The 27923-nt window shown below is 39.6% G+C and overlaps 1 protein-coding gene across 1 annotated transcript; it reads left to right on the top strand.

Annotated features, from left to right (window-relative positions):
• Window positions 1–26361: 26361 nt before the first annotated feature.
• Window positions 26362–27832, top strand: LOC118842678 (carbohydrate sulfotransferase 4-like). Its single transcript, XM_036750073.1, has 2 exons — window positions 26362–26438; window positions 26758–27832. Exons 1-2 carry the CDS (start codon window positions 26362–26364, stop codon window positions 27830–27832), a joined length of 1152 nt encoding a protein of 383 aa, XP_036605968.1.
• Window positions 27833–27923: the final 91 nt, after the last annotated feature.

The raw sequence follows: 27923 nt of genomic DNA, 5'->3' as shown, positions 1-27923 counted from the left end.
ATTCAAGGAAGTCTGTGGGAGCTGTTCACACTCAAGTTCTGATTATCTGATTCCATCTAGAAATTTCAGAGCTGAAATGGGGAAGTTTCAACCCCACCTTACATATGTAATGTCAAAATGTCTTACCTAATAAGCTTGCAAAGAGTCCCCATCCTACATTTTGCTGTTTCTTGCTCAACCTTGGACTTGGCATCCCATTGAAGCAGCTGGTTACTGGAAATGTGGTGCTCAGAATGGAGTAGTGATGGCTATTCATAAGCTCAGGTAGGCTCTGTTTAATGGATATCTCAGGTGAGATTTTGGAATTTGGAATTTAGAAATGAAGCAAAGACTGGTACGGCAGTATGTTTTCATAATTGGACTGACTGATATACCTCTTCTAGCCTCAACTCTTGATGGAAAGTCATAGAGACAATTCTCAACAATTCTCTGTCATATTTTTCTGAAAGGACCTAGGGATAGGTTTAAATGTGGGTAGAGGATGATTCGGATCTAGACAAACTGGCTATGTGCTCAGGACTGGTATTTCATGATGCGACAATTCTTTTTTCTGGGAAAATGTATCTATTTTTTAAGTGTCTTTATCTGCAATGTGATTGTTACCCGGAATATGTAGTTGTCATACAGAGTTATGGCTGCTATTTGGTTCTGTGATGAAAATTTTTTGATTTGTTTTTAAGGAAATTTTTTTTCCTAAAAGTGTTGTTCTTTTCATTTGTCCAAATCATCCTTGTTAGGTGTAGTTACAATGGCTTGACTTTTGATTCTAAAATATTTTGGTGCATAAACCTGTCATGTATTTTTAATATATCAGTAAAAATAAACATGCTAAGTGTTCAGAACGCTGGGCTATGGAAATGCATTGTGTACTGTATTAACCTGACATGTAGTTTTAATTAAAAAATAATGATACTGAATTATAAAATCATTACTGTATCAAACTACTTTCACAGATAATTCAGTTAAGAAGCATTTATTACTAGGAAGGAAGGAAAAAACGTTTATCAAGTCCCTCTTAAGTGCCAGGCACTGTGCTAAGCATTTTATAAATCCTATGTCATTTAACTCTCACAACAACCCTGAGAGGTGGTTCTTATTATTATCCTCATTTTACATTTGAGGAAACTGAGGCAGACAGGGGTAAGTGACTTGCCCAGGGTCACACAGCTAGTAAGTATCTGAGACCAGACTTGAATTCAGAGAGATGAGTCTTCCTGACTCCAGGCCCAGTGTTCTCTCCACTGTGTCACTTTGATGCCTCCATATATGAAGTGCTTACTGTACTGCAGGTATTATGGTAAGGGCTGGGCTGGGGTTAAAAAAAAAGGCAAAGGCATGCTCCCTTCCCTCATGGCATCCACATTCTAATATGGGAAATAATATATAAATAAATATGTGCACATAAGATACAGATATAGACAGAAGGTACTCTCAGAGGGGAGATAGTAGAGGGAAAGTTAGGGGTGAAGAGAGATTGGGAAAGGCCTTCTGCAGAGACTGGAGTCCATAAGAAAACCAGGGAAAGCTCAGAGTTAGAGGTGAGCATTCCAGGCAGGGGAGGGGGCAGCCAGGGCAAAGGCAGAGTCTGGAAGTGGGAGTATAATGGTCAAGGAACAGCAAATAAGCCAGTGTAGCTTGATCATCAAGTCAACAGGCAGGGGCCATGTTAAGAAGGGCTTTAAATGCCATACAGAGGACTTCATATTTGATCTTTGGGGCTGTAGGGAAACACTAGAGTTGAGTAAATGTGTGTGAGTTTGGGGGGAAGGTGACATAATCAAACCTGCATTTTAGGAAAATCACTGGCAGTCAAATGGAGGATAGATTGGGATGGGGAGAGGCTTGAGGATGAGACACCAACTAGCAGGCTAGTGGAATGGTCTAAGAAAGAGGAGATGAGGGTCTTTACCAGAACAGTGGCTGTGTGAGTGGAGAGAAAGGGCCATAGGAGGAAAGTTATGAAGGTAGAAATGATGAAAGGTGAGAGAAGGAGAGATATATGGGGTAAGAGGTAGGAGTTGAGGATGAGGTTACCAGCCTGGCTGACTGGGAAGACAGTGATGCAAAGCAAAAAGGAAATTCAGAAGAGGGTAAAGTTTTGTTTTGAACATGTTGAGTTAAAAATGCCCACAAGCTCACTTACTATGTGAGCCAGGCACTACTAATCACTTCATACCAATACAAACAAAAATAAAGCCAGTCCTCACTCTTCAGGAGTTTGCATTTTAATGAGAGAAGACAACATATAAAAAGGAGTTGAAAAGGGGTTAGAGGTTACCCGGAAATGGACCATGGTGGACAAAGTTCTGCCAAAGAAGATGAGCTGGGAGTCCTGCCTGGAAAGGAATGGAAACAAGTAGGGATGGAAACATGAGAGAACAATGTCCCTAGAAGCCAAGATGGTACAGGGAACTCAGAATTTGCCTGAGTTCTCTCCAGTTTCCCTTGGAAATAATGTTAAATCAAGCCTCTAAATGAATTTTCTAGCCATAGAACCCATGCAAAAGGTGGGTGAAACAATTTGTCAGCTTAAGATAACTTAGAATGACTTCAGAAAAGGTCTGTCTCCCTGCATTAAAGGGGAGCACAACCCAGTGCAGACAGTGACTGGGCAAGCCACAGAGAGGCTCTTAGCCACAGCACAGATCAGCAATGAAAGGCCCTCAGTCCTGGCTCAGCAGGGCAGCAATGGGGCCTCCACACTCAGTGCAGAAGGCAAATTGGGAGTCCTGGAACCCTGGCACAACAGGTGGGACTAGGCTGTGCCACCCCCAGCACAGTGGGCATGCTGCAAGCACCTAAGTCCCTGATATGGAAAGCCAGTGACCTGGCCCCTGATACTCAGCATAAGAAGCTTGGGATAGTATCCACTATGTCCCAGGAGCAGAACCTCACTTTAAAAGTCAAGAAATAGGCTGAAAAATTAATAAGAAACAGAAGCAGGATGTAACTATAGAAAACTCCTATGCAAACAGGGGAGATCAAAACACAAACTCAGAAGAGGTCAACATCAAAATGCCTACATGTGAAGCCTCAAAGGGGAATATGATATTGGTCTCAAGCCCAAAAAGTCCTCTTGAAGAGCTCAAAAAGGATCTTAAAAATCAAGAAAGAAAGGCAGAAGAAAATTGGGAGGGGATGAGCATTGTTTGACTCTTATTCTCCTTGGATTTGGCTCAGAGAGGGAATCACATATATTCTCAGTTGGGTATAGAAATTTATCTTACCCTATAGGGAAGTGGGAGGGGAAAGGGAAAAGCAAAAGGGGTGGGCTGAAAGAAGGGAAGGTAGAATGAGGGAGGCTGTAGTCAGAAGCAAAACACTGGTGAAGAAGTACTGGGTGAGAGAGAAAAGTATAAATGGGAGGAAATAAGATGGAGGGAAATACACAGTAATCATAACTGTAAATGTGATATGGAAATGGATAGTAGAGTGGATTAAAAACCAGAATCTTACAATATGTTGTTTACATGAAAAACATCTTAAGCAGAGAGAGATAAACAAAGAAAAGGTAAAATGGAGCAGAATCTTTTATGCTTCAGCTGAAGTAAAAAAAAAAAAGCAGGGGTAGCAATCCTGAATTCAGACAAAGCAAGAGCAAAAATCGATCTAATTAAAAGAGATAAGGAAGGAAACTACATCTTACTAAAAGGTAACATAGACAAAGAAGTAGTATCAATATGAAACATATATGCACCAAGTGGTCGAGCATCCAAATTCTTAGAGGAGAAGTTAATGAATTACAGGAAGAAATAGACAGCAAAACTATCCTAGTGGAGGACCTCAACCTCCCCCTCTCAGAAGTAGATAAATCTAACCACACAATAAACAAGAAAGAAGTTAAGGAGGAGAATAGAATTTTAGAAAAACTACATAGGAAACACCTTTGGAGAAAATTGAATGGTGATAGAAAGGAATATATCTTTTTCTCAGCTGTACATGACACCTACACAAAAATTGACCATGTAGTAGGGACATAAAAACCTCACAATCAAATGCAGAAAGGCAGGAATATTAAATGCGTCCTTTCCAGATCATGATGCAATCAAAATTACATGTAATAAAGGGCCATGGAAAGATAGATTAAAAATTACTTGGAAACTAAGTAATCTAATCCTAAAGAATGAGTAGGTCAAACAACAAATCATAGAAGCAATCAACAATTTCAAAAAAGAGAATGACAATAATGAGATAACATACGAAAACTTTATGGGATACAGCCAAAACAGTTCTTAGGGGAAACTTTTATCTCTAAATACTTACATGAATAAAATGGAGGAAGAGGAGATCAATGAATTGGGCAGGGAACCAAAAAGGCTAGAAAAAGAACAAATTAAAAATCCCCAATTAAATACCAAATTAGAAATTTCTGAAAACCAAAGGAGAGATTAATAAAATTGAAAGAAAACTATTGAACTAATACTAAAACTAAAAGCTGGTTTTTATGAAAAAGCTAATAAAATGCACAAACCTTTGGTTAATTTGACTTAAAAAAAAGAAAGAAGGAAACCAAATTACTAGTATCAAAGATGAAAAGGGTGAATTCACCACCAATCAAGAGGAAATTAAAGCAATAATTGGGAGCTATTTGGCCCAACTGTATGGCAATAAATCTGACAATCTAAGTGAAATGGATGAATGTTTACAAAAATATAAATTGGCCAGAATAACAGAAGAAAAAATAAAATAATTAACCCCACTTTAGAAAAAAAGAAATTGAACTAGCCATCAATGAACTCCCTAAGAAAAAATCTCTAGGGCCAGATGGATTTACAAGTGAATTTTTCCAAACATTTAAAGAATAATCAATTCCAATGCTATACAAACTATCTGGGAAAATAGGCAAAGAAGTAGTCCTACCACATTCTTTTTATAACACAAACATGGTGCTGATACCTAAACTAGGAAGAGGCAAAATTGAGAAAGAAAATTCTAGACTAATTTCCCTGATGAATATTGACACAAAAATTTTAAATAAAATACTAGCAAGGATATTACAACAATATATCACAAATATAATTTACTATGACCAGGTGGGATTTATACCAGTAATGCAGGGCTGGTTCAATATCAGGAAAACTATCACCATAATTGACCATATGAATAACAAAGCTAACAGAAATCACATGATTATGTCAATAGATGCAGAAAAAGCTTTTGACAAAATACAGTACCCATTCCTATTAAAAACACTAGAGGACATAGGAATAAATGGAGTTTTCCTTAAAATGATAAGTAATATCTTCCTAAAACCATCAGCAAACACTATATGTAATGAGGCGAAGCTAAAAGCATTCCCAATATGATCAGGGTGAAACAAGGATGTCCATTGTCACCACTATTATTCAGTACTGTACTAGAAATAGTAGCATTAGCAATAAGAGAAGAAAAAGAAATTGAAGAAATTGGAATAGCAAATGAGGAAACAAAACTACCTCTCTTTGCAGATGATATGATGGTATACTTAGAGAATCCTAGAGAATCAATTAAAAAACTACTTAAAACAATTAACAACTTTAGCAAAGTTTCAGGATATAAAATAAACCCACATAAATCATCAGCATTTCTATATATTACCAATAAAGCCCAGAAATGAGATAGAAAGAGAAATTCCATTTAAAATATTTATAGACAATATAAAATATTTGGGAGTCTACCTGCCAAGAGAAACCCAGGAACTATATGAACACATTTACAAAACACTTCACACAAATAAAGTTAGATCTAAACAATTGGAAAAACATCTATTGCTCATGGATAGGCCAAGATAATATAATAAAATTGACAATTCTAGCTAAATTAATTTACTTATTCATTGCCATACCAATCAAACTACCAAAAAATTATTTTGTAGAGCTAGAAAAAATAATACCAAAATTCATCTGGAAGAAGAAAAGGTTAAGAATATCAAAGTAATTAATGAAAAGAAATGCAAAGGAAGATGGCCTACCCAGATGAGATCTAAACCTATATTATAAAGCAGTCATCAAAACTATTTGGTACTGGCTAAGAAACAGAGTGGTGGATCAGTGGAATTAGCTTAGGTACACCAGACACAATAGTCAATGACTATAATAGTCTACTGTTTGATAAATCCAAAGACTCCAGCTTCTAAGTTTTTCACAGTTTTTCATCAAACAACATTGCTGTTACTGTGTACAACATTCTTCTGGTTCTGTTCACTTCAATATGTATCAATTCCTTTCCAGGTTTGTCTGAAATCATCTTGCTTGTTATTCCTTATGGCACAATAATATTCCATTACAATCACATATCACAGCTTGTTCAGCTATTCCCCAATTGATGGGCATCCCTTCAATTTCCAATTTTTGGCCACCTCAAAAAGAGCTGCCATAAATATTTTTGTACAAATAGGTCCTTTTCTCTTTTTTGGGATGTCTTTGGGATATAGACCTAGCAGTGGTATTGCTGTTCAAAGGATATGCAGTTTTATAGTTCATTGGACATAGTTCTGAACTGCTCTATGAAACTTCTAAAGAGCAATGAGGAACTCCACTTGCTCTCCTGTTGTTTCTGGTCTAAGGTATATAACAGGAACTGAGTGATAGCAGGAGCAGTTGGTATTTGGAGTAGTTCAAAAGAACAGAGATCATTTCTCCAATGGAAACAATTGTTATACTATATACCAAAATAACTTTCTCTGTTTTTTTTTTTTGTTTTTTTCTGGTTTTTTTTTTTTGGCAAGGCAATTGGGGTTAAGTGACTTGCCCAAGGTCACTCAGCTAGTACATGTGTCTGAGACTGGATTTGAACTCAGGTCCTCCTGACTCCAGGGCCAGTGCTCTACTCACTGCGCCACCTAGCTGCCCCTACCAAAACAACTTTAAACAGATAAAGTCCTTGTAAATGATCTTTGCTATTATATCATGTTCAGATAAATGGGTGGGAGGATGAATTGGTAATTAATGTACGAAACTATGAAATGGGGCAGACACCCTAGTTCTTTGAGAACTGGAAGGGAAAGACCACAAAGTGACGGCAGTGGGAAGCACTTTAATAAGGCACAGAGGGTGTAGAGGGAAGCAGACATAGAAAATGTAGAGCTAAGTGGTAAAAGGAATCCAGAGGCAGATGATGTGGGGATGGGGATGGGAAAGTGGAGGAAGGCAGGCAGTCTGTGGAAGAGGAAGGGGCTGGGGAGCAGCAGAGAGCATCACTCACATAACAGGTGGATTATTACACTGGAAGCTCATGGCAACATGGACCTGATGGAGATGAAGAGTACTGGGGCGGGGAGAGGGGGAGGCAGCAGTTTGAAGTCTCATTTTTATAAGGCCCTTGGGGGAACAGACTAACTCATCTTTGCCACCTTGGGGACAGTTCATTAACATAACCAAATCATTTCAGAATTGTCAGCAAAATTTGAATATTAACAAAGCCATATCATCTCAAATTGATCAACACCATTTGGTGATCTGCTAGTTTTACTCTGGAAATCTGGAATTTGCCTGTGAATTACAAATGATAGGACCAAGAACCTTCACACCAGCACCAAGGTGGTTTCTCCCAATTCAGCATCTATAACCAGGATGTGAATTTCAGTTAATCTAGGATACAATTTGTAAATGATTCTCCTTTGCTCTTTGAGATTTGGCATGTGGCTTCCAGGTTCCCTTTGCAATCTGACCTCCTGCTATTGCCCCTTTATACTGGCTTCTTACAAACTTACTATACGGAGGGGAAGGGGTGCGGGTGGTCAGGGCAACCAAAGAAAGATCCAACTTTAGCACAGATGTCAGAGGTATGAACCTACCAGCAAGGCAGCTGGGATTTTGCCCCTTGTACTGACATCTTGCTCCTTCCTTTCCTGTTAACTTCATGCCTAGAAAGGGATCACCAAGGTTCTCACATCTCTCCATGAACCCACTGCCATACCCCACCACTGGCCACCTCTCCCCCCTCTGTAATTTGGTGAGGGGTCCGAGATTGGCCATATAATGAAGACTGGAATTAGACTCTTTGTTGCCTGGGTTTCCCCCTTTCCCAGCTCAGCCACCACTGATCAATTTGCCTTCTGCATAGCACTGTGTCCCAGGGAGGAGAAAGTAAGGCTGGTGACCTTGCACAGCCCTGCCTCACTTAAATCCAATTCACTTGCAAATCATGGCACCATCTTCCTGATGGTTCCCTTGAGAATGAAGGACAAACAACTGTGCCCCCCATTTGTCACTGGCACTAGAATTCATAATTACAGCCCTGACTGTTATCTAATCTAGTGCATGGGCATAAACACATAGAGAAACCAAAGATATTAGGTAGCAAAAAAAAAAAGCTTGGGTATTAGCATTTGTAATTTTGTGTGTGTGAGAATATTAATACTTAAAAAAACAACTGGATAGCTGGTTTTACGAAGAACTCTCCGAGAGGAAATTCCTTCTACCAAAGCAAATATGCAATGCCTCTCCAACTTCTACAGCTTTAGAAAATCCTCAGAGGGCAATGAGAGGCTAGTGCCCTGGGTCATATAGCCAGCATGTATCAGAGGTGGGATTTGAATCCAAGCGCTCCTAATTCTGAAACCAGCTCTCTATCATGCCATGTTTCTTCTATCTAATAATTAGAATGTTAGTATTTGTGATTTTTGTCAGGGGGAGGGGGAAAGAGGGGATGGGGGTTTAGGTTTGTGATTTCATCTAAACAATTCAGGACTTCTAATGTTCCAGAGTTAATTTTAAGAAATTTGCCTAAAGGTGGTGCCATAGTACACAGAGCACTGGCAGTAGAGTCAGGAGAACCTGAGTTCAAATCTGCCCTCACGCACCAGCTGTGTGACCCTGGGCAAGTCACTTAACCCTGATAGCGAAAGGAAGGAAGGAAGGAAGGAAGGAAGGAAGGAAGGAAGGAAGGAAGGAAGAAAGAAAGAAAGAAAGAAAGAAAGAAAGAAAGAAAGAAAGAAAGAAAGAAAGAAAGAAGGAAGGAAGGAAGGAAGGAAGAAAGAGAGAGGAAGGAAGGAAGAAAGAGAGAGGAAAAAAAGAAAGACAAAGGAAGGAAGGAAGATAGAAAGGAAGGAAGGAAGGAAGGAGGAAAGAAAAAGAAAGAAGGAAAGAAAGAAAGAAAGAAAGAAAGAAAGAAAGAAAGAAAGAAAGAAAGAAAGAAAGAAAGAAAGAAAGAAAGATAGAAAGAAAGAAAGAAAGGAAGGAAGGAAGGAAGGAAGGAAGGAAGGAAGGAAGGAAGGAAGGAAGGAAGGAAGGAAGGAAGGAAGAAAGGAAGGAAGGAAGAAAGAAAGAAAGAAAAAAAGAAAAGAAATTTGCCTGAGACCCCAAGAGGTTAAGTTGCATAGAATCACAGGAACAGTATCAATTAGGAGCAGGAATTGAACACAGTTTTTCTGACTCCAAGGCTGGCTTTCTATCCGTTACACCACACTCTAAATACTTCATAATCACCACTTGTATTTAACATTTTGGCATATTTTTATGAATAAAAATAGTTCTTGTGAATCTTGCCGTGCTTTAGATACAGTAAATGATAAATAAATCTAAGAAATTGAAATTTTTGAATTAAATATTTAGTTCTGTTAACCATCCTCCCTCCCCAACCTCAGTAAGCTGTATTTCATAACAAAGATTTTAAAAGGAGAAAAAAAAAGTTCACCAAAACTAACCAATACCATTAATCATATCTAACAGTATGTGTGCAACACTGAACTTCCATAGAAACTCCCCCCATCCCACCCCCAATTCTCTATGAAAGGGGAGGAAATACATTTTCTCCAGTCCCTTTCAGGGCCAGCCTCAGTCATAATAATACAATTTAGTTTTGTTTTATTGTTCTATTTACATGTTAATAGTAATTGTGTATAGTGTTTTCCTGGCTCTGCTTACTTCATTGTGCATCAGTTCACATAAGTCTTCTCATGTTTCTCTGACTTCTCTATATTTGTGGTATCTTAGGTGAAGTAATATTTCTTTACACCTCCCATACCAGAATTTGATTAACCACTGTCCAATGAATAGGCACTTATGTTTTCAGTTTTTGCTACCACAAAAAAAAAATGCTGCTATGACTAATTTATACCTTTTTGTTTTAGAGCTCTCCTTGGCACTATGCACAGCAGTCGAAGCTCTAGGTCAAAGGACATGGGTATTTTAGTTACTTTTAAAAAAAATAGCATAACTTGAAATTGGTTTCCAAATTGCTTGGACAGATTTTTAGACCCACCAATTATTAAGATATTAGAATATCTTTTTTTCCTGCTGTCTATTGCACTTGAACATTTCCATTTTGGTGGTGTTAGGATTATTTTTGTCAATGTTCTTGCTGTGAACTAAAAGCTCAAGATTATTTTGATTTGTGTTTTGCTTATTATTAGTGATTTGGAGCAGCTTTTCATATGACTGTTAATAAGCTGCAATTATTCTGAGAATAATTTATTCATATTCTTTGGTCACTATTGAAGGACGATGACTCATTAAATTACTTATTGTCCCTATACATCTTGGCTATTAGACCCTTATTGTAGATACTTAGTACAAAAAAAATTTCCCTGTCAATAATTTTTTGTTAATCTCATTTGACAATATTCCTCCGTAGTGCATTGATTTTGTTTATGCACAAGTTTTTCAATTTCAGGAAATCAAATTTTTTTTGTGACCTCCGCTAGCCATTATTTTGTAAAAAATTTTCCCTACATATAATTGTGATTCTTGTTCTTTTCTAGTTTTTAGCATAAGTGTTGTACTTTTTCAAAGTTTTTTCTACATGTATTTATATAATCATGTGATTTGGAGTTTTACTTTCAAAATGATTATGTTAATTGCATTTCTAATATGGAACCTTTCTCGAATTGCTGGCATAAATTCTATTTGGTCATAGTGAATACTTTGTTGATAAATATATATGTATTTCCCCCTACGGTTTTACTTTTTTTTTTTTTTAGCCTATCATTTTCATTCAGTATGTATCATTTTTAGATGGGCTTTTTAATACACAACAAATTGTTGGGTTTTGTTTTCTTAAACATTCTGCTGTTCTCTTGCATTTAATTCTACTGCTTAATCTATTCACATTTAAAGTCATGTTTTGTACTGATATTATCTCCTTCTTCAACAACCTAATATTTTTGGTTTGTCTGTTTGGTTTATTCCTCTGCACCAGGTTAGATAATCACCATGTCTATTGTCCTCTCAGAGCCTTAACTAGAAATTCTAATGCCTGTGATAAATTCAGGGTGGAGGAGGCATGGTGTTATGCAGAAGAGAGATTGGTCAAATTTACCCAAGAAAGAGAGCACCCCAGGCACCAGAGAGTCTAGAGTTCCAGTCTCCATGGCATGGCCAACTCCTTTCCAAGTTACAGAATTGTAACAGTTGGTGGTGGAGTGCTCAGGGAGAGATGTAGGAAATTTGAGGGTTGCTTTGTATGGCATAGAGCTAGCAGGAAAGGGTGGAATATCTCTTTTTTTGTGTTTATCATTCCCTGATTTTGTGACTATGTATCCTGAGATGTAACTGTCCAGCTGGCAACCTTGTGAGTTCAGGAAATCCTGAGGTTCCATCAAAGTATGTAGCAGAGTTCACCAGAGGCAGGAGTACTAGCTACAGGAGTTCAGATATGAGCAAGTACCAACTTTGAGATGGATATGCCTAGGCAGTGACCTTGTGGACATTTCAGAGTCTGATTAGATTGCAGGGGCAGCAGAAGCTGAGATTGGTGAGAAGCTGTGCCTAACGGCTAAGCAAGAGGCTTTGTCCAGCTCAACAGTAGCTGAGACTGATGAGGAGCCAGCTGAGCAGTCAAGCAACATGCTTGGCCTTACCCAGCAGTGAGTGACCTACCCAGCAGCAAGTTATAACTAAAGGGAACTTCAAGAAGACTCCAGGAAGGAATAAAAAGACTTCCAGGACAGGAATTATGAGGTATCACTTTACCACAAATGTTCTAGTTTAGACATGTGCCTCACTACCACTGACTCCATTCTCCCCAGGGATTGCAAGGGGGAAAGTGTGCCCCTCAACCTGGAGAAAACAAATTTGTACCAACTGTTGATTGGTAATAAGAACTATGGCACTGCCCTCTTGGTAAATCTCTTATTTAATTTTTTTAATATATATTTTTTCACGTCACCCTCCCTTCTCTCCACTGTCACTGAAAAGGCAAACAATTTGATAAAAGTCATACATGTGCAATCATGCAAAACATATTTCCATATTAGTAATGCTGCAAAAGAAAGAGAGACCAAAAAACCCAAGAAAAATAAATTTAAAAAAAACAACCCAGTTTTTTTGATCTGCATTTAGACTCTATCAGTTCTTTCTCTGGCAGTAGATAGTTTTTGTCATCATTTTGTGGTTGTTGAGTCATTTCAGTCATGTCCGACTCTCCATGACCCCATTTGGGGTTTTCTTGGCAAAGATACCTAAGTGGTTTGTCTTTCCTTCTCCAGCTCATTTTACAGATCAAGAACTGGGGCAAATAGGGTTAAATGACTTGCCCACACAGCCAGATTAGAACACCAGGCACTCTATTCACTGCCCGATCTACCTGCCCCATATTTCTACTCATGTTGTTATTGTTTAGTCATGTCTGACTCTATGTGACCCCATTTGGCAAAGAAATAGAGGCAAATAGGGCTAAGTGAGTTGCCTGGGGTCACAGAGCTAATAAGTGTCTGAAGCTGGATTTGAACTCATGAACACAGGCCTTCCTGATTTCTAAAATCTATCCACTGTACCACCTAGCTGATTTTCATCTTAAGTTCTTCAGAATTGTCTTGGATCTTTGTATTGCTGAAAGTAGCTAAGACATTGACAGTTGATCATTGTACAATATTGCTGTTACTGTGCATAATGTTCTCTTGGTTCTGCTCACTTCACTTTGCATCAGTTCACATATAAGTTTTTCCAGGTTTTTCTAAAAGTATTCATCTCATCATTTCTTATAGCACAATAGTATTCCATTGCAATCATATACCACAACTTATTCAGCTATTCCTCAATTGATGGGCATCCCTTCAATTTCCAATTCTTTGCCACCACAAAAAAAAGCTGTTATAAATATTTTTGCACATATAGGTCCTTTTTCTCTGTTTTTTTTTTCTTATCCCTCTGGGATACAGACCTAATAGCAAACACTACAATAGTATTTGCTGAGTCAAAGGGTATGCATAATTTATAGCCCTTTGTACACAATTCCCAATTGCTCTCCAGAATGACTGGATGAATTCACAATTCCACCAACAATCCATTAGTGTCCCAATTTTTCCACATCCCTTCCAGCATTAGTCATTTTCCTTTTTTGTCATGTTAGTTAATCTGATAGGTGAGAAGTGGAATCTCAGAGTTGTTTGAGAATCCACTTTAGAATCCATCTGGTCCTGGGGATTTTTTCTTAGGGAGCTCATTGATGGCTTGTTCAACTTCTTTTTCTAAAATAGGGCTCTTTAAGTATTCTACCTCCTCTTCTGTTAATCTGGGCAACTTATATTTTTGTAAACACTCATCCAATTCACTTAGATTGTCAGATTTATTGGCATGTAATTGGGCAAAATAGTTCCTAATAATTGCTTTAATTTCTGCTTCATTTGGTGATGAATTCACCCTTTTCATTCAGGTAATTTGGTTTTCTTCTTTCTTTTTTTAAAATTAAAAAAAAATTAACCAGTGGTTTTGTTTTGTTTTTTCCCATAAACCAGCCCCTAGTTTTATTTATTAGTTCAATGATTTTCTTACTTTCAATTTTACTAATCTCTTGGTAAATCTTTTTACTAAAAACTAGTGAGAATCAGATTATTCTGATTGGAATTATACTAGTGGGGGCTCGGGAGATAAAGCAGTAAGAACCACAATCCCTGAGGAATACTCTAAGAACAATAAACAGGAATAGTCAGTTATTCTTTGGGGATTCCAATCTATAAGTATATGTACAATGTGGGGGACTGGCTCCAGAGAAACTGCCTACATTTAGAATTCACATATTCTTTTGAAGCTTTTTTCTTTTCCCTCAAATGTTCCTCTACTTCACTATTTTTGTATTCCAAATGTTATTCTCCCTCTCTCCTCCTCTACTTCTTTAGTGAGATTATCTATTATGCCATCTAAATTCAATATCCTTCTGATTGTATTTTAAAATTCTGCTTTGGAGAATTCTGATTTCTGATTTCACTTAAATCCTAAGATCTTATTTTTTTCTTAACTAAATTTTCATTGATGCCATTTGTTTTTTTACATTAACATAGTTTCTCCACTATCCTACCCCCTACCTCTTTCAGACAGCCATTACATAGTAGTATTTTTTAAGAGACAAAATAAAGGAAAAAAAGAGGAAGAATCGGCACAACTAAACCATATGTCAAAAAGGTCCAAAAACACCTGCCGACTCTCACCTCCACAAAGGAGTGGGTTGGGAGCATCTTCTCACATTTTTATTTTTTCCAAAGCCACACTTTAAAAAAAATTTTTTTTTGCAATATCCACTTTTGATGTGTGTGTGTGTTGGCTGTTCTTTCCAGTTATGTTGGTGTAGTCATTGCTCATATTGTTTCTTTGGCTCTGCTCACTTTATTCTCTGCCAGTTCATGTAGATCTTTCCATACTTCTCTATACTCATCACATTTATAATTTTTTATAGCACAATAATATTCTCTCACATTCAGGTACCACAATTTGCTTAGTAATTCCCCAATCAATGAGTATCTACTTTGTTTCCAATTCTTTGCTATTACAAAAGTTGCTGTAATAGATATTTTGGGGCTTTCTTTTCATCAATGGCTTCCTTGGGATATAAGCCGAATAATTCAATCTCTGGGTTAAAGGGTATGGAAAATTTAGTCACTTTATATACAAAATTACAAATTACTTTCCAAAATGGTTGTTCACAGCTCCATCAGCAATTCAGCAGTGTGCCTATCATCCAACAACCTCTCCAACATTGACTATTGTCATAGTTTGTCATTTTTGTCAATTTACAGAATGTGAGGTAAAACCTGAGTTGTTTGTACTTACATTTCTCTAATTAGAGACTTGGAACATTCTTTCATATGGTCATTAATAGTTTACAATTCTTTTGAGACCTGTTTGTTAATATCCTTTGACTACTTATCTTTTGGGGAAAGGCTACTTGTCACACACACAAATGCATGTATATATAACCACCTCCCATATATAACATATATGGAATCTGATAACTTTTTATGTATCTTGGATACAAAATCTTACCCATTTGAATACAAAGATTTTTTTTCCCCATTTAACCACTTCCCTTATTTTCAATGCATTAATTTTGTCTATGCATCTTTTCAGTTTTACATAATCAAAGTTATTTATTTTGTCTTTTGTAAATGTCCCTATCCTTTTGGTCAAGAATATATCTCTTGACCACAGCTATGAGAGATATAGGATCTGCTTCTCCTCTAATTTTCTTATTGCATAATCTTTAATATTAGGTCATTTTAGACCTATTTAGAATGTATTATAGAAACAAGTGTACAGTATTGCATTGTCTAATTTCTGCTAGACTGCTTTTATTTTCCCAGTTTTTATCAAAAAGGGAGTTTTTTCCTTAAGTATTTTGTTTTTCATTTTCTTCAACACTAACTCATTGAGTTCCATTGTTTCTGATTCTACTTTTCTATGTGTTTCCACTGATCTACCTCACTTTTTTAATCCATACCAGATGGTTTTAATAACTGCTTTTTTATAAGACAATTTGAGGTCTGGAAGTGATATTCCCCTTGTATTCCTACCGTTTTTATCATTTCCTTTGATATTCCAGATCTTTTGTTTTTCTGAATGAATTATTTTATCAAGTTTTATAAGTTATTGTTTTGATAATCTGATTGATCTAGAGCTTTCAAAGTGAAAATTAACTTTGGCAGTATTGTCATTTTTGTAACATTGGCATTGACCATCCATGAGCACCGATTGCTCCTCCATTGTTTTTTTTTCCTTTAAGGAGTGCTTTGTAACTGATTCTGTACAAGTCATTGGTGTGCTTTGGTAGATGGATCCCCAGGTACTTTATGCATTTTGTCATTATTGGAATGGGATTTCTTTTTCTATTTATTCGCCTCTTGGATTTTGTTATACAGAAATGCAGTTGATTTTTGAAGTTTTATTTTGTAGCCTGCCACTTTGCTGAAGCTATTATCTCAATTACTCTCTTTGCTGATTCCCTAGGACTTTCTAAGCATTTCATCATATTGTTAGCAAATAGGGACAGTTTTAGCTCCTTTACTTATACTTATACCTTTAATTTCTTTCATCTTATTGCTACTGTTAAGCATTTTCAGAATTAATAAACATTTATTAAGTATTTATTATGTGCCAAGCACTGTGCTAACTGCTGGGAACACAAAAAGGGGCAAAAGACAATCCCTACCCTCAAGAAGCTTACAATCTAATGGGGGAGACAACATGCAAATAAACATATACAGAGCAAACTACATATGGTATAAATAGGAAATAATTAACAGTCAGAAGGCATTGGAATTAAGAGGGGTTGAGAACGGCTTCCTATGAAAGATGGGATTTCAGTTGGAACCTAAAGGAAGCTGAGGAAACCGATTAGGCGGAGTTGAGGAGGGAAAGCATTCCAGGTATGGGTGACAGCCAGGGAAAATGCCCAGAGCCAAGAGGAAGAACGGCCAGGAGGCCAGTGTGACAGGATTGAAGTGTACCTGGAGGGGAATAAGGCGTAAGAACACGATAAGTCAGGAGGGGGCTAGGTTATGAAAGGTTTTGAAGGCCAAACAGAACATTTTGTATTTGATGTTGAAAACAGTGGAGAGTCACTTAAGTTTATTAACTAGGGGAGTGACATGGTTAGACCTTTGCTTTAGGAAAATTATTTTAGTGGCTGAATGGAGGATGGAATGGGGAGAGACTTAAGGCAGGCAGATCCACCAGCCGGCTATAGCAGTAGTACTGGTATGAGGTGGTAAGAGCCTGAACCAGGGTGGTTGAAGCATTAAAGGGGAGAAGGAAGCATATGTGAAAGATGCTGTAGAAGTGAAATCAACAAGCCTTGGGAAAAATTTGGCTGCTAGGTGGTATGGTAGATAAGAGTGTTGAGCCTGGAATCAGGAAGACCTGAGTTCAAATCCAGCCTCAGACACTTCATGGCTGTGAAACTCTAGGCAAGTCATTCAACCTATTTGCCTCAGTTTCTTCATCTGTAAAATAAGGATAATAATACTATCAACTTTGCAGGTGCTATAATTATTGTTGTGATGCTCAAGTGAAATAACTGTAAGGTGCTTTAGCACAGTGCCTAGCACACAGTAATATAAATGTTGGCTATTCATATTATTAGGGGGTGATAGTTGAGTGTCACCGATAACTCCTGGGTTGTAAACCTGAGGGACTGGGAGGATGGTATTGCCCTCTACAGTAACAAGGAAAGCAAGAGTGTGGGGTGTGGTCAGGGGGAAAGATAATGAATTATATTTTGTACATGTTGAGTTTAAGATGCCTACTGGGCGGGGGGGTGGGGCGGAGCCAAGATGGCAGCTGGTAAGCAGGAACTAGTGTGAGCTCCGCACCGAGTCCCTCCAAAAACCTATAAAAATGGTTCTGAACCAATTCTAGAACGGCAGAACCCACAAAACAGCAGAGGGAAGCAGGGCTCCAGCCCAGGACAGCCTGGATGGTCTCTGGGTGAGGTCTATCCCACACGGAGCTGGGAGCTGGGAACAGAGTGGAGCAGAACCCAGCCTGAACGGCGTGGACCATCCAGACCAGAAGCCAGGCAGAGCGGGCCCTAGCGCCCTGAATCAGTGAGCTGCAGCAGTTACCAGACTCCTTAACCCACAAACACCAAAGACTGTGGAGAAGGTTAGTGGGAAAAGCTGCAGGAGTAGAGGCAATGGAGGTGGGGCAGCTACAGCTGTTGTTACTTCCGGCTCCAGGCCCACCTGGTGGGAGGAATTAAGTGGCGGATCAGAGCAGGAGTGCACAGCCTGCTGAAGATCTAAGCCCAGTCCGGGTTGGGGGTTGGGGAAGGAGCAGTGCTAGTGTGGCAGAGCTGGCACCTCCCCCCCAAACGTGGAACATAGAACTCTCTAGTCTACAAGCAGTCATACCCCACTTAAAAACTCAAAGGTCAAGTTAGTTGGCTGGGAATATGGCCAAGCAGCGAAAATGCACTGAGATTCAGTCTCAGACTTTGGATTCTTTCTTTGGTGACAAAGAAGACCAAAATGTACAGCCTAAAGAAGTCAACAAAGTGCAAGAGCCTACACCAACAGCCTCCAAGAGAAACATGAACTGGTCCCAGGCCATGGAAGAGCTCAAAAAGGATTTGGAAAAGCAAGTTAGAGAAGTAGAGGAAAAATTGGGAAGAGAAATGAGAAGGATGCGAAAAAACCATGAAAAACAAGTCAATGACTTGCTAAAGGAGACCCAAAAAAATACCGAAAAATACACTGAAGAAAACAACACCTTAAAAAACAGACTAACTCAAATGGCAAAAGAGCTCCAAAAAGCCAATGAGGAGAAGAATGCCTTGAAAGGCAGAATTAGCCAAATGGAAAAGGAGGTCCAAAAGACCACTGAAGAAAATACTACTTTAAAAATTAGATTGGAGCAAGTGGAAGCTAGTGATTTTATGAGAAATCAAGATATTATAAAACAGAACCAAAGGAATGAAAAAATGGAAGATAATGTGAAATATCTCATTGGAGAAACCACTGACCTGGAAAATAGATGCAGGAGAGATAATTTAAAAATTATTGGACTACCTGAAAGCCATGATCAAAAAAAGAGCCTAGATATCATCTTTCAAGAAATTATCAAGGAGAACTGCCCTAATATTCTAGAGCCACAGGGCAAAATAGAAATTGAAAGAATCCATCGATCGCCTCCTCAAATAGATCCCAAAAAGAAATCTCCTAGGAATATTGTCGCCAAATTCCAGAGCTCCCAGATCAAGGAGAAAATACTGCAAGCAGCCAGAAAGAAACAATTTGAGTATTGTGGAAACCCAATTAGAATAACCTAAGATCTGGCAGCCCCTACATTAAGAGATCGAAGGGCTTGGAATACGATATTCCAGAGGTCAATGGAGCTAAGATTAAAACCTAGAATCACCTACCCAGCAAAACTGAGTATCATGCTAAAAGGGAAAATATGGACTTTCAATAAAATAGAGGACTTTCAAGCTTTCTCAGTGAAAAGACCAGAACTGAATAGAAAATTTGACTTTCAAACACAAGAATCAAGAGAAGCATGAAAAGGTAATCAAGAAAAAGAATAAGAAAAAGAAATTGCAAGGGACTTACTAAAGGTGAACTGCTTTGTTGACATTCCTACATGGAAAGATGATGTGTACGATTTATGAGACCTCAGTATTAGGGTAGCTGAAGGGAATATGTATACATATATGTCTATGTATATATATGGGTGAATGTGTATGTATGTATATATCTATGTGTGTATGTGTACATATATATATATGTATATATATATATATATATATATATATAGAGAGAGAGAGAGAGAGAGAGAGAGAGAGAGAGAGGGAGAGAGGGAGAGAGGGAGAGAGCGGACACAGGGTGAGTTGAAGATGAAGGGAAGATATCTAAAAGAAATAAAATCAAATTAAGGGATGAGAGACAGGAACATACTGAGAGAGGGACATAAGGAGAGACAGAAATGGGGTGGATTATCTCCCATAAAGGTGGCAAGAGGAAGCAGTTCTGTGGGAGGAGGGGAGAGGGTGGATGAGGGGGGAATGAGTGAACACTGCTTTCATCAGATTTGGCCTAAGGAGGGAATACCATACATACACAATTGGGAATATTACCCCACAGGAAAGAAGAGGGAAGAAGATAAAAAAAAATGGGGGGGATGATGGAGGGGAGGGCAGATGGGGGTGGAGGTAGTCAAAAACAAACACTTTCGAAAGGGGACAGGGTCAAGGGAGAAAATTCAATAAAGGGGGTTGGGTTGGAAAGGAGGAAAATATAGTTAGTCTTTCACAACATGAGTATTGTGGAAGGGTTATACATAACGATACATGTGTGGCCTATGTTGAATTGCTTGACTTCTTAGGGAGGGTGGGTGGGAAGGGAAGAGGGGAGAGAATTTGGAACTCAAAGTTTTAAAAACAGATGTTCAAAGACAAACAAAAACGTTTTTGCATGCAACAAGAAAATAAGATACACAGGCAATGGGGCGTAAAAATTTATCTTGCCCTACAAGAAAGGAAGGGAAAAGGGGATGGGAGGGGAGTGGGGTGACAGAGGGGAGCGCTGACTGGGGTACAGGGCAACCAGAATATACGTCGTCTTGGAGTGGGGGGGAGGGTAGAAATGGGGAGAAAATTTGTAATCCAAACTCTTGTGAAAATCAATGCTGAAAACTAAATATGTTAAATAAATTTTTAAAAAATTTAAAAAATTTAAAAAAAAAAGAAGCCTACTGGGCATCCAATTTGCAGATGAGAGATTAAATGTCTATTTCCTTTTTCTGAGATTAGGTGAAGATCTCCATTTGGTGAAATGGTAAGTTTTATATTTTTGAAAGCATTTCTCTATTTCTTTTGTGTTCTTGGTTTTGTTAGCATCTAACTCTGCATAGTAGGTTTTAATGATTTTTTTTTCTGACTTTGTTGTCGTTTTACCTTGCTCATTTGCTATTTTGATTTGATTTTTGCCCTCTTCCTTCTCGTCAGATTGGCTAACATAAAATGTAATTCCTTTGTTTATCCCTTTTGATTTGAATGTTTATTTTTGCTTTGGCTGACAGCAGTCTTGCACATGCCCACTTTATTTTGGAATCACTTGATGCATAGTAAGTTTTCTTCCACTCCCCATTTTTATTCTGTGCATGTCTTTGCTTTTAAAAAGTTTTTCTTCAAAGCAAGATTGTGGGCTTATTTTTTTAACTGAATATCACTTTTTAGTTTTATTGAATTGTTTAATCTATCACATTCAGTTTTGAGAGTAAGGTTTTTATTTTCCTCCATTTATCTCTAATATTTTTTCCAAATTATTTTTTCCCTTTCCACTGTATACAGAATATATGTTGTTATAGTAACTAATTTTTTTTTTTTGGAGTGGGAAAGGCAAGGCAATTGGGATTAAGTGACTTGCCCAAGGTCACAGAGCCACTGTAAGTGTCTGAGTTTGGATTTGAACTCAGGTCCTCCCAACTTCAGGGCTGGTGCTCTGTTCACTGCACCACCTTATATTAAGCTTTTTAAAGGCAACCATATTCCCACTGGCTCTCTTCCCCTCATACCTAAGTTCCTCCTCACCCCCATCTGCTTTTTATTACTTCTTTCCCTGGTTGTGGAGTTTTGCTTTCTAGTTCCTTTTTCTTGCTTGCTTTTATCTGGTTATTTAATTTCTCCCTTTTCTCCCCCTCAGTCAAGTAGAATCCCTCATTCTCTCCACCTCTTCCAATTTGTTCATTAGTTTTGTTTTAATTTCATTTCCCATCATTCTCATCATTTATCTTCTCCTCCTGCCTATTCCAGACTTTTGTTCTTTGCTTCACTACCCATATATTTAATCCTTTGTTCTCTTTATTCCTCATGGAACTAAAACTTTTGTTTGTTTCTCTCTTAAAACAGCTTCTGTTATTACTTTTAGATCCTATCCCTTGCTCCCCCCCCTTCCCTTTTATCTCACTTCTGGAAATAACAATTCCTGCAGATGATAGAGAGGATACTACCCTATAGTAGGATTCTTTCTATGTTCCTGATCAGTCCATTAGTGACCTTTGCCCTACAATTGGTCATTTTGTTTTCATTTGCCTCAAAGTTTCTTCCTTGGATCTATGGCTTCCCAATCTTTTAGATGTCACTTGTTCCAGGAGCTCTGATTCCCCTACTCCTGATGCAAGATGAAAGCACCAAATCCCTGCAAATAACATCCATTATAAATGGATAAAATTCACGTCTCTTCTCCCATAGTCCTCAGCAGTGGTACTCCCACCACTGAAACAAGGTTTTCCCCATTTCTTAATAACTCCCTTTGCTTCCTAGTCCATTCTCCCGTAGGCTCTTTTCTTCCTGAAAGATTGGAGGAGCTATTTGCCCTTCATTGTTAGCCTCTGATGATTAGGGTGCATCTTCATCTTCCTCTTCTGCTTTGTCTTCTTATATGCCCTTGTATTTTGTAATTTAGTCTCTTCTCCCAAAGCAAAACAAACACTGGTTTGCCTATAGGTGAGGCATTTGTAAAGTTTGCTTTATAATGTTTCAACCTGGTTTATTTATCACTTCTCTTTGACTTCTGCTTTCATCCTCGTCTCCTCGCGTACATTTAGAAAGAATTCCCTTAATGGTCACTCTCTTTATTTTGTTGTCATTTTTGGCTTCTGTACTTGTTTACCCTTCTTGTATTTTAGTTGTCTGGGGCATTTTAAAAGCAAATAATCTTTTCAAGTCTGTTTTCTTTCTAAGATTATTTCAAATGTCCATTTATTATTGAACATTCATCTTTTTAAAAATTTATGGTTAGGCTCAGATTTGTAGGATAGGTCACCATGCCATCTAACTGCCCCACTCTGAGGTTACAAAACTGGAACAATGATGATGCCTTCCATAACACTAGGGAAGTTTGGAAGACAGGCTGCTTGAGGGCAAGATAGAATGATTTTGGTTTTAGACATGTTAAGTTTGAAATGCCTTGACTCTCCAAGGATCGGTGTCCTTGGGAAGTGTCCTGGGCCCCTGCATGGAGGGGATTTGGGCTCCTTTTCCCTCAGGCACAGGTGGTTCTCGAATTGTCTCTGTGCTGAGGTCTATGCTGCCTTATCTTCCACATGCACACGTTCCAGCTACGCCCCCTGCCATTCTCATGGCTTAGGAGAATCAGTGGGGTGAGGGAGGGTGAACCACCAGACCGCAAAGCAAAACTCTTGGTGGTTGCTTGTGTTCCCTGCTCCGTGAGCTGAGTGATTTCAAAGGTGAGGACACTAAATGGAAGTTCTAAGTACTCAAGTTCTCCTCCAACGCTGTGATATGATATGATGGGATGTGTTGTATCATCATGATATCTTTTGATACTATGTTTGTGTTTTACCTTGCACACGTCTTATCCTGTGGATTTTGCTTTGGCATTCTATATACCATACATAATTTCTTTTTGTGAAGTTGTTAGGTTGAAGATGATTTAGAAAAACAACTCTATCATATTCTCCTGTATGTTTACCTTTAAATTATTTCAAAACAACTGCTGCCACTGTATGGCAATGCAACTTACTCTGAGTCTCAGCACCCTTCATAAGCACAGTAATGGCAGAAGAGCACTTACTGTTATCCTACTCATTTGTTGATTAGTATACAATGGATACCTTGTATTTTCATTTTATTACATATATGCACTAACTCCTCAATTAGACGGATGATTAAGAATAGGGAACATGTTTTGTACTCATTTGTGTGCATAGCAGTGACCTGAACATAGTAGGAATTCAACACATTTGATAATGAGAAGCAAATAAGGTGGGAGCTGCTTAAAATAAGGTGGGAGATGCTGGTGCATTGCCCCAGACACGGTGAAAAAGGAAAGAACAGAATTTCTTTTCTTTCACAACAAAACAGGTCGGTTTCTTTCCAATTCAGGAAACTTGACACGAGAACTGCAATTGTTCAGGGGAAACGGAGCTAGTATATTAGACCTTCTCAGGTTTTTAAAGCTTCTTTACTTCACTGTTCTCTTCTTACCAGGGTGGAGGAGGGAGAAGTGAAAAGGAGAACATGTTGGGCTGACAGTCTTCTTTCTGGGGCCAGCACAGCTTTAAACCATAAGCTCACAGAATCTTTGAGCTGAAAGAACTTTAGAAATCATTCAGATCATGTCCCCTCCTGCCATTTATCCCTGAACTAGAATCTGCACTGCCTTTTCACTCGGTGCCACACCTGTCCCCTGGACCTTCACTATTCTAGAAGAGAACCTGCAGAGCACCTGGAGCCTCCTTCCCCTCGGTGAGGGACCGTTGGAAGGTGGAAAGAATAATTCTGGAATCCTGGGACAAAGCACTGTTGGCCCCACATTAGTTATGGCTCTGGTGATTAGAGAGAAAATAAGGCAAAAGGTTGCAGCATTCATTCACCAAGATTGTGGTGCTATCTTCTCCATGAACACCAGACAGGGAACCAACAGCAGGCGGGCAGAGGGCACTTTCAAGATGCAATAGCTCAGTTCAACATTTACTAGTGTTTCTCTTGAATAAAACATTATCATAATTATGAAAAATAAGCCTTTCATAAAGTGCTTTCAAGGCCCCTAGGTGCTTACCTCACAATCATTCTATGAAGGATTAACCCCATTTCACAGATGAAGAAACTTAAGTTCAGAGGAGGTGAAAAAATTGACTGGCCCAGGGTCACCTTGCTGGTAAGTATCAGGACTGAAGGGCCAGTACGGTGTGATGATGAACAGTCTTCCAACTGGCTTCCAAACAGGAAGAGCCAGCTGAGATAGAACTGAGAGTCTACATACAAAACCCTTCTCTCCATCTCTTTTCCATTATTCAACAAAACCATAAGGAAAATTGGATACCTGTATTAAAAAAAGCTGTCTGTAATCATACATAGCATAGAAAACTCTTAAGTGAGTCAACAATCTAAACATTAAAGTTCGTTTTTTAAGCATTAAGCTGGACAGACTATAGTCTCTAAGCAAGATGATGTCCATTAGAAGGTTTATGCTGACTATGGGCTCAGATATAATTCCTTTATTTGTAGGTGTAATAAACTTGTCCTGTACGCCACATTCACGTTCTCTATGCAGATGATTCTCAGATTTACCCAGCCCTAATGTCTCCCCTGACTGCTAGTCTCTTATCTCCAATGGCCAATTAGACATCTGGAACCAGATGTCCCATATACATCTTAAACTCAACATACCCCAACTCGTCCTCTTTCCCCTAAAACACTCACTCCTCTCTTCCTAACTTACCTATCAAGGTCAGGAGTAACCCCATCCCCCCAGGCACCCAAGGCTCACAACTCAGATGCTGTTCTTGGCTCCTCCCTCTTCCCCAGCCCTCACATCTGATCTGCTGCCCTGTCCTGTTGATTTTACCTGCGCTCTCTCTCATATTCACCCCTTTCTCCCTCTGACACTGGTGCAGGCTCTAACCTCACACCTGGACTACTGCAATAGCCTTCTGGTTGGTCCCCCTGCCTCAAGTCTCTCCCCATGCCAGTCCATCCTCTGCTTGGCTACCAGAGTAACCTCTTAAAGTGCAGATCCCTCCGTGTCATCCCCTATTCAATGAACTCAGATGGTTCTCTATTGCCTCTAGGATCAAATATAACATTCTCTGGCTTTTAAACTCTTAATAATCTGACCTTTCTCATCTTCTTAACCTTTACTATCCTTTGCCTGCTCTGTGATATGACACCAACCTCCTTTTCTGTTCCTTGCTCACAACACTCCCACCTTCACCCTGCATTTCCCCTGGCTGTTCCCCAAGCCTGGAATGCTCTCCCTCCTTGTCTCCACCTTCCGGCTTCCCTGGCTACCCTCTGACTCCCATGATTTCCTTCAAGTCTCAGCTAAAATCCCACCTACTACAGGAAGCCTTTCCTGGTCTCCGTTATTGTTAGCATCCTTCTTCTGGGATTACCTTAGATTTATGCTAAATCTACTAGTACAAAGCTGCTGCAAGTCCCCTTTACATTGTGAGCTCCTTGAGAGCAGGAACTGCTTCTGGTTTTTTTTTTTTTTTTGGTAACTTTAATGATTAAAGGTAATACTGCCTATCACATAGTAGGTGCATAATAAATTCTTATTGAACTTGACTTCTATGCCTTAGTAGCCTGAGAAACTTTCAAGGGAATTGCATAATTACAGGGGAGGAATAGAAATGAGTTAAATTCAGATATTCCCAGGGCCTGAGTCCTCGGAGAGGGTAACATAAACCACAGAAATGACAATTTGAGAAGCTGCCAAAAGTGAATTTGGTCCATGTGATCTCAGAGCTGTGGGTTCTGAGCCATGAGTTACAATTATTTTGCCTTTTACTTTTGCACTCTGACAGAGATCGATCTGATTAAAGAACTCAGAATATTTTACCAGGGTTGTGTGTTACAGACAATACTTGGATGCTTAGAGACACTGGCTCCCTGACCTCAAGACATTTATAATCTACCTGTCCTCTTCTTGGGCAGGTTTTTAGCTAACACCAGAACACCTCCTGCTTGATGGAAACTACCTGCCATGTGTGAGTGGTTGCCTCTCAATGTGGCCTTGACAGTGAACAGTCTGACATGTGTCGACTTCCTCTGTGACATAATTCTTTGACATTTGCTTATGTCATAAGAAAGCAAATCAGAATGACACAAGCTTTTAGGGAGAAGTAGAGCCACACATCACTTTTCCATTAAAAAAAACTAAGCCATGAGGCCATATGGACTGAGAGCCAGGACATACTCATCTGCTACATGGAGGAAGAGGTGACTTACAAAGGGATAAAAACAACCAGTTATAGTGGGGTTCAGGCACTCTTAGTCCTCCTGAGGTACAGTAGAATTAAGGAGCAAGGCAAAACCAGGGAGGAATTCCAAGGGACTAGGAATGAGGAATTAACACCATGCTCCAAGGGAGAGGAGTGATTTGGGAAGTTGTGATCAGATATGGCTGGGTTCAGAATCTCTGGGGAAAGGGGATAGAGAAAGGGTGAGGGCAAGGATATTGACCTTGACACTTGAGAGAGCATATATTTTTGGACCTGACAGGCTTTCTACGTCCTGGAGGGTTCTTCTGGAGAACAAGCCAAGGCTCCTCTTCTTTCTGGCATTGCAATCAGCAGTCATCCTCTTGTTCTTCCAACTCCCCAGCAGCAGCAGAAGTCCGAAGAACCCGAGAGCAGTGCAGGTGTTGATCCTGTCTTCCTGGCGCTCGGGCTCCTCCCTCATGGGGCAGTTCTTCAGCCAGCACCCAGATGTCTTCTACCTGATGGAGCCTTCCTGGCATGTGTGGCTGGCTTTCTCCAGGAGCAGCGCTGCCATGCTGCAGGGGCATGTACAGGACCTGGTCCGCTCTATCTTCCTCTGTGACATGACTGTCCTTGGCAGCTACTTGGCCCCTGGTTCCAGAGGACAATCTGACCTCTTCATGTGGGAGACGAGTAGGGCCTTGTGCTCTCCCCCTGCCTGTGGCGCCTTCCCACGTGGAGCCATCGTTTCTGGGTCTGCCTGTAGGCCTTTGTGCAGGAAGCAGCCCTTCAGTGGGGTGGAGAAGGCCTGCCGCTCCTACAGCCACGTGGTACTCAAGGAGGTGCGCTTCTTCAACCTCCAGGGACTCTACCCATTGCTGACCGACCCTGCTTTCAACCTGCACGTTGTTCACCTGGTACGTGACCCCCGGGCCGTGTTCTGTTCCCGAGAACGCACAAAAGGTAAACTGATGTTGGATGATCGTATTTTACTGGGGCAGCAGTGGAGCAGGCTGAAGGCCAAAGACCGGCCCTATTATTTGATGAAGGCGATTTGCCAAAGCCAACAGGAGATCTATGAGGCTGCACAGCAACTAGAGGGCCCTCTGCGGAGACGCTACCTCCTGATGCGCTATGAAGATCTGGTCCGGGAGCCCCTGGTCCAAGTCTCCCAGCTATACAATTTCTCACGATTACAAGTCTTGCCTCAGCTCCAGTCCTGGGTTCAGTTCATCACTCGTGGGCAGGGTTTGGGAAATGATTCTTTCTACCCAAATTCCAGGGACGGCCATCATGTTTCCCAGGCTTGGCGCTGGTCACTGCCCTATAAAAAGGTGGCCCGACTGCAGGCTATCTGTGGTGACTTTATGAGTCTGATGGGCTACCGGCCAGTTTTGTCTGAACAAGAGCTCAAGAATCTGTCACTGGATCTGCTGTCTTCCCAGAGGCCAGCCCAGCTGAGGAGCCCCAAGGGCTAAGTGAAAGTTACAGAAAATACACAGGAAAATAACATTCTCTGTTCACATTCTGTCAAAACAAGGGGTACTGTAAACAAATTGGGCCCTTCCA

This window comes from Trichosurus vulpecula, chromosome 3, assembly GCF_011100635.1.
Source record: "Trichosurus vulpecula isolate mTriVul1 chromosome 3, mTriVul1.pri, whole genome shotgun sequence".
NCBI classification, from domain to species: Eukaryota; Metazoa; Chordata; class Mammalia; order Diprotodontia; family Phalangeridae; genus Trichosurus; species Trichosurus vulpecula.
Note: the sequence above shows the minus strand (reverse complement) of the source record. Positions and strands in the feature narration are given on the sequence as shown.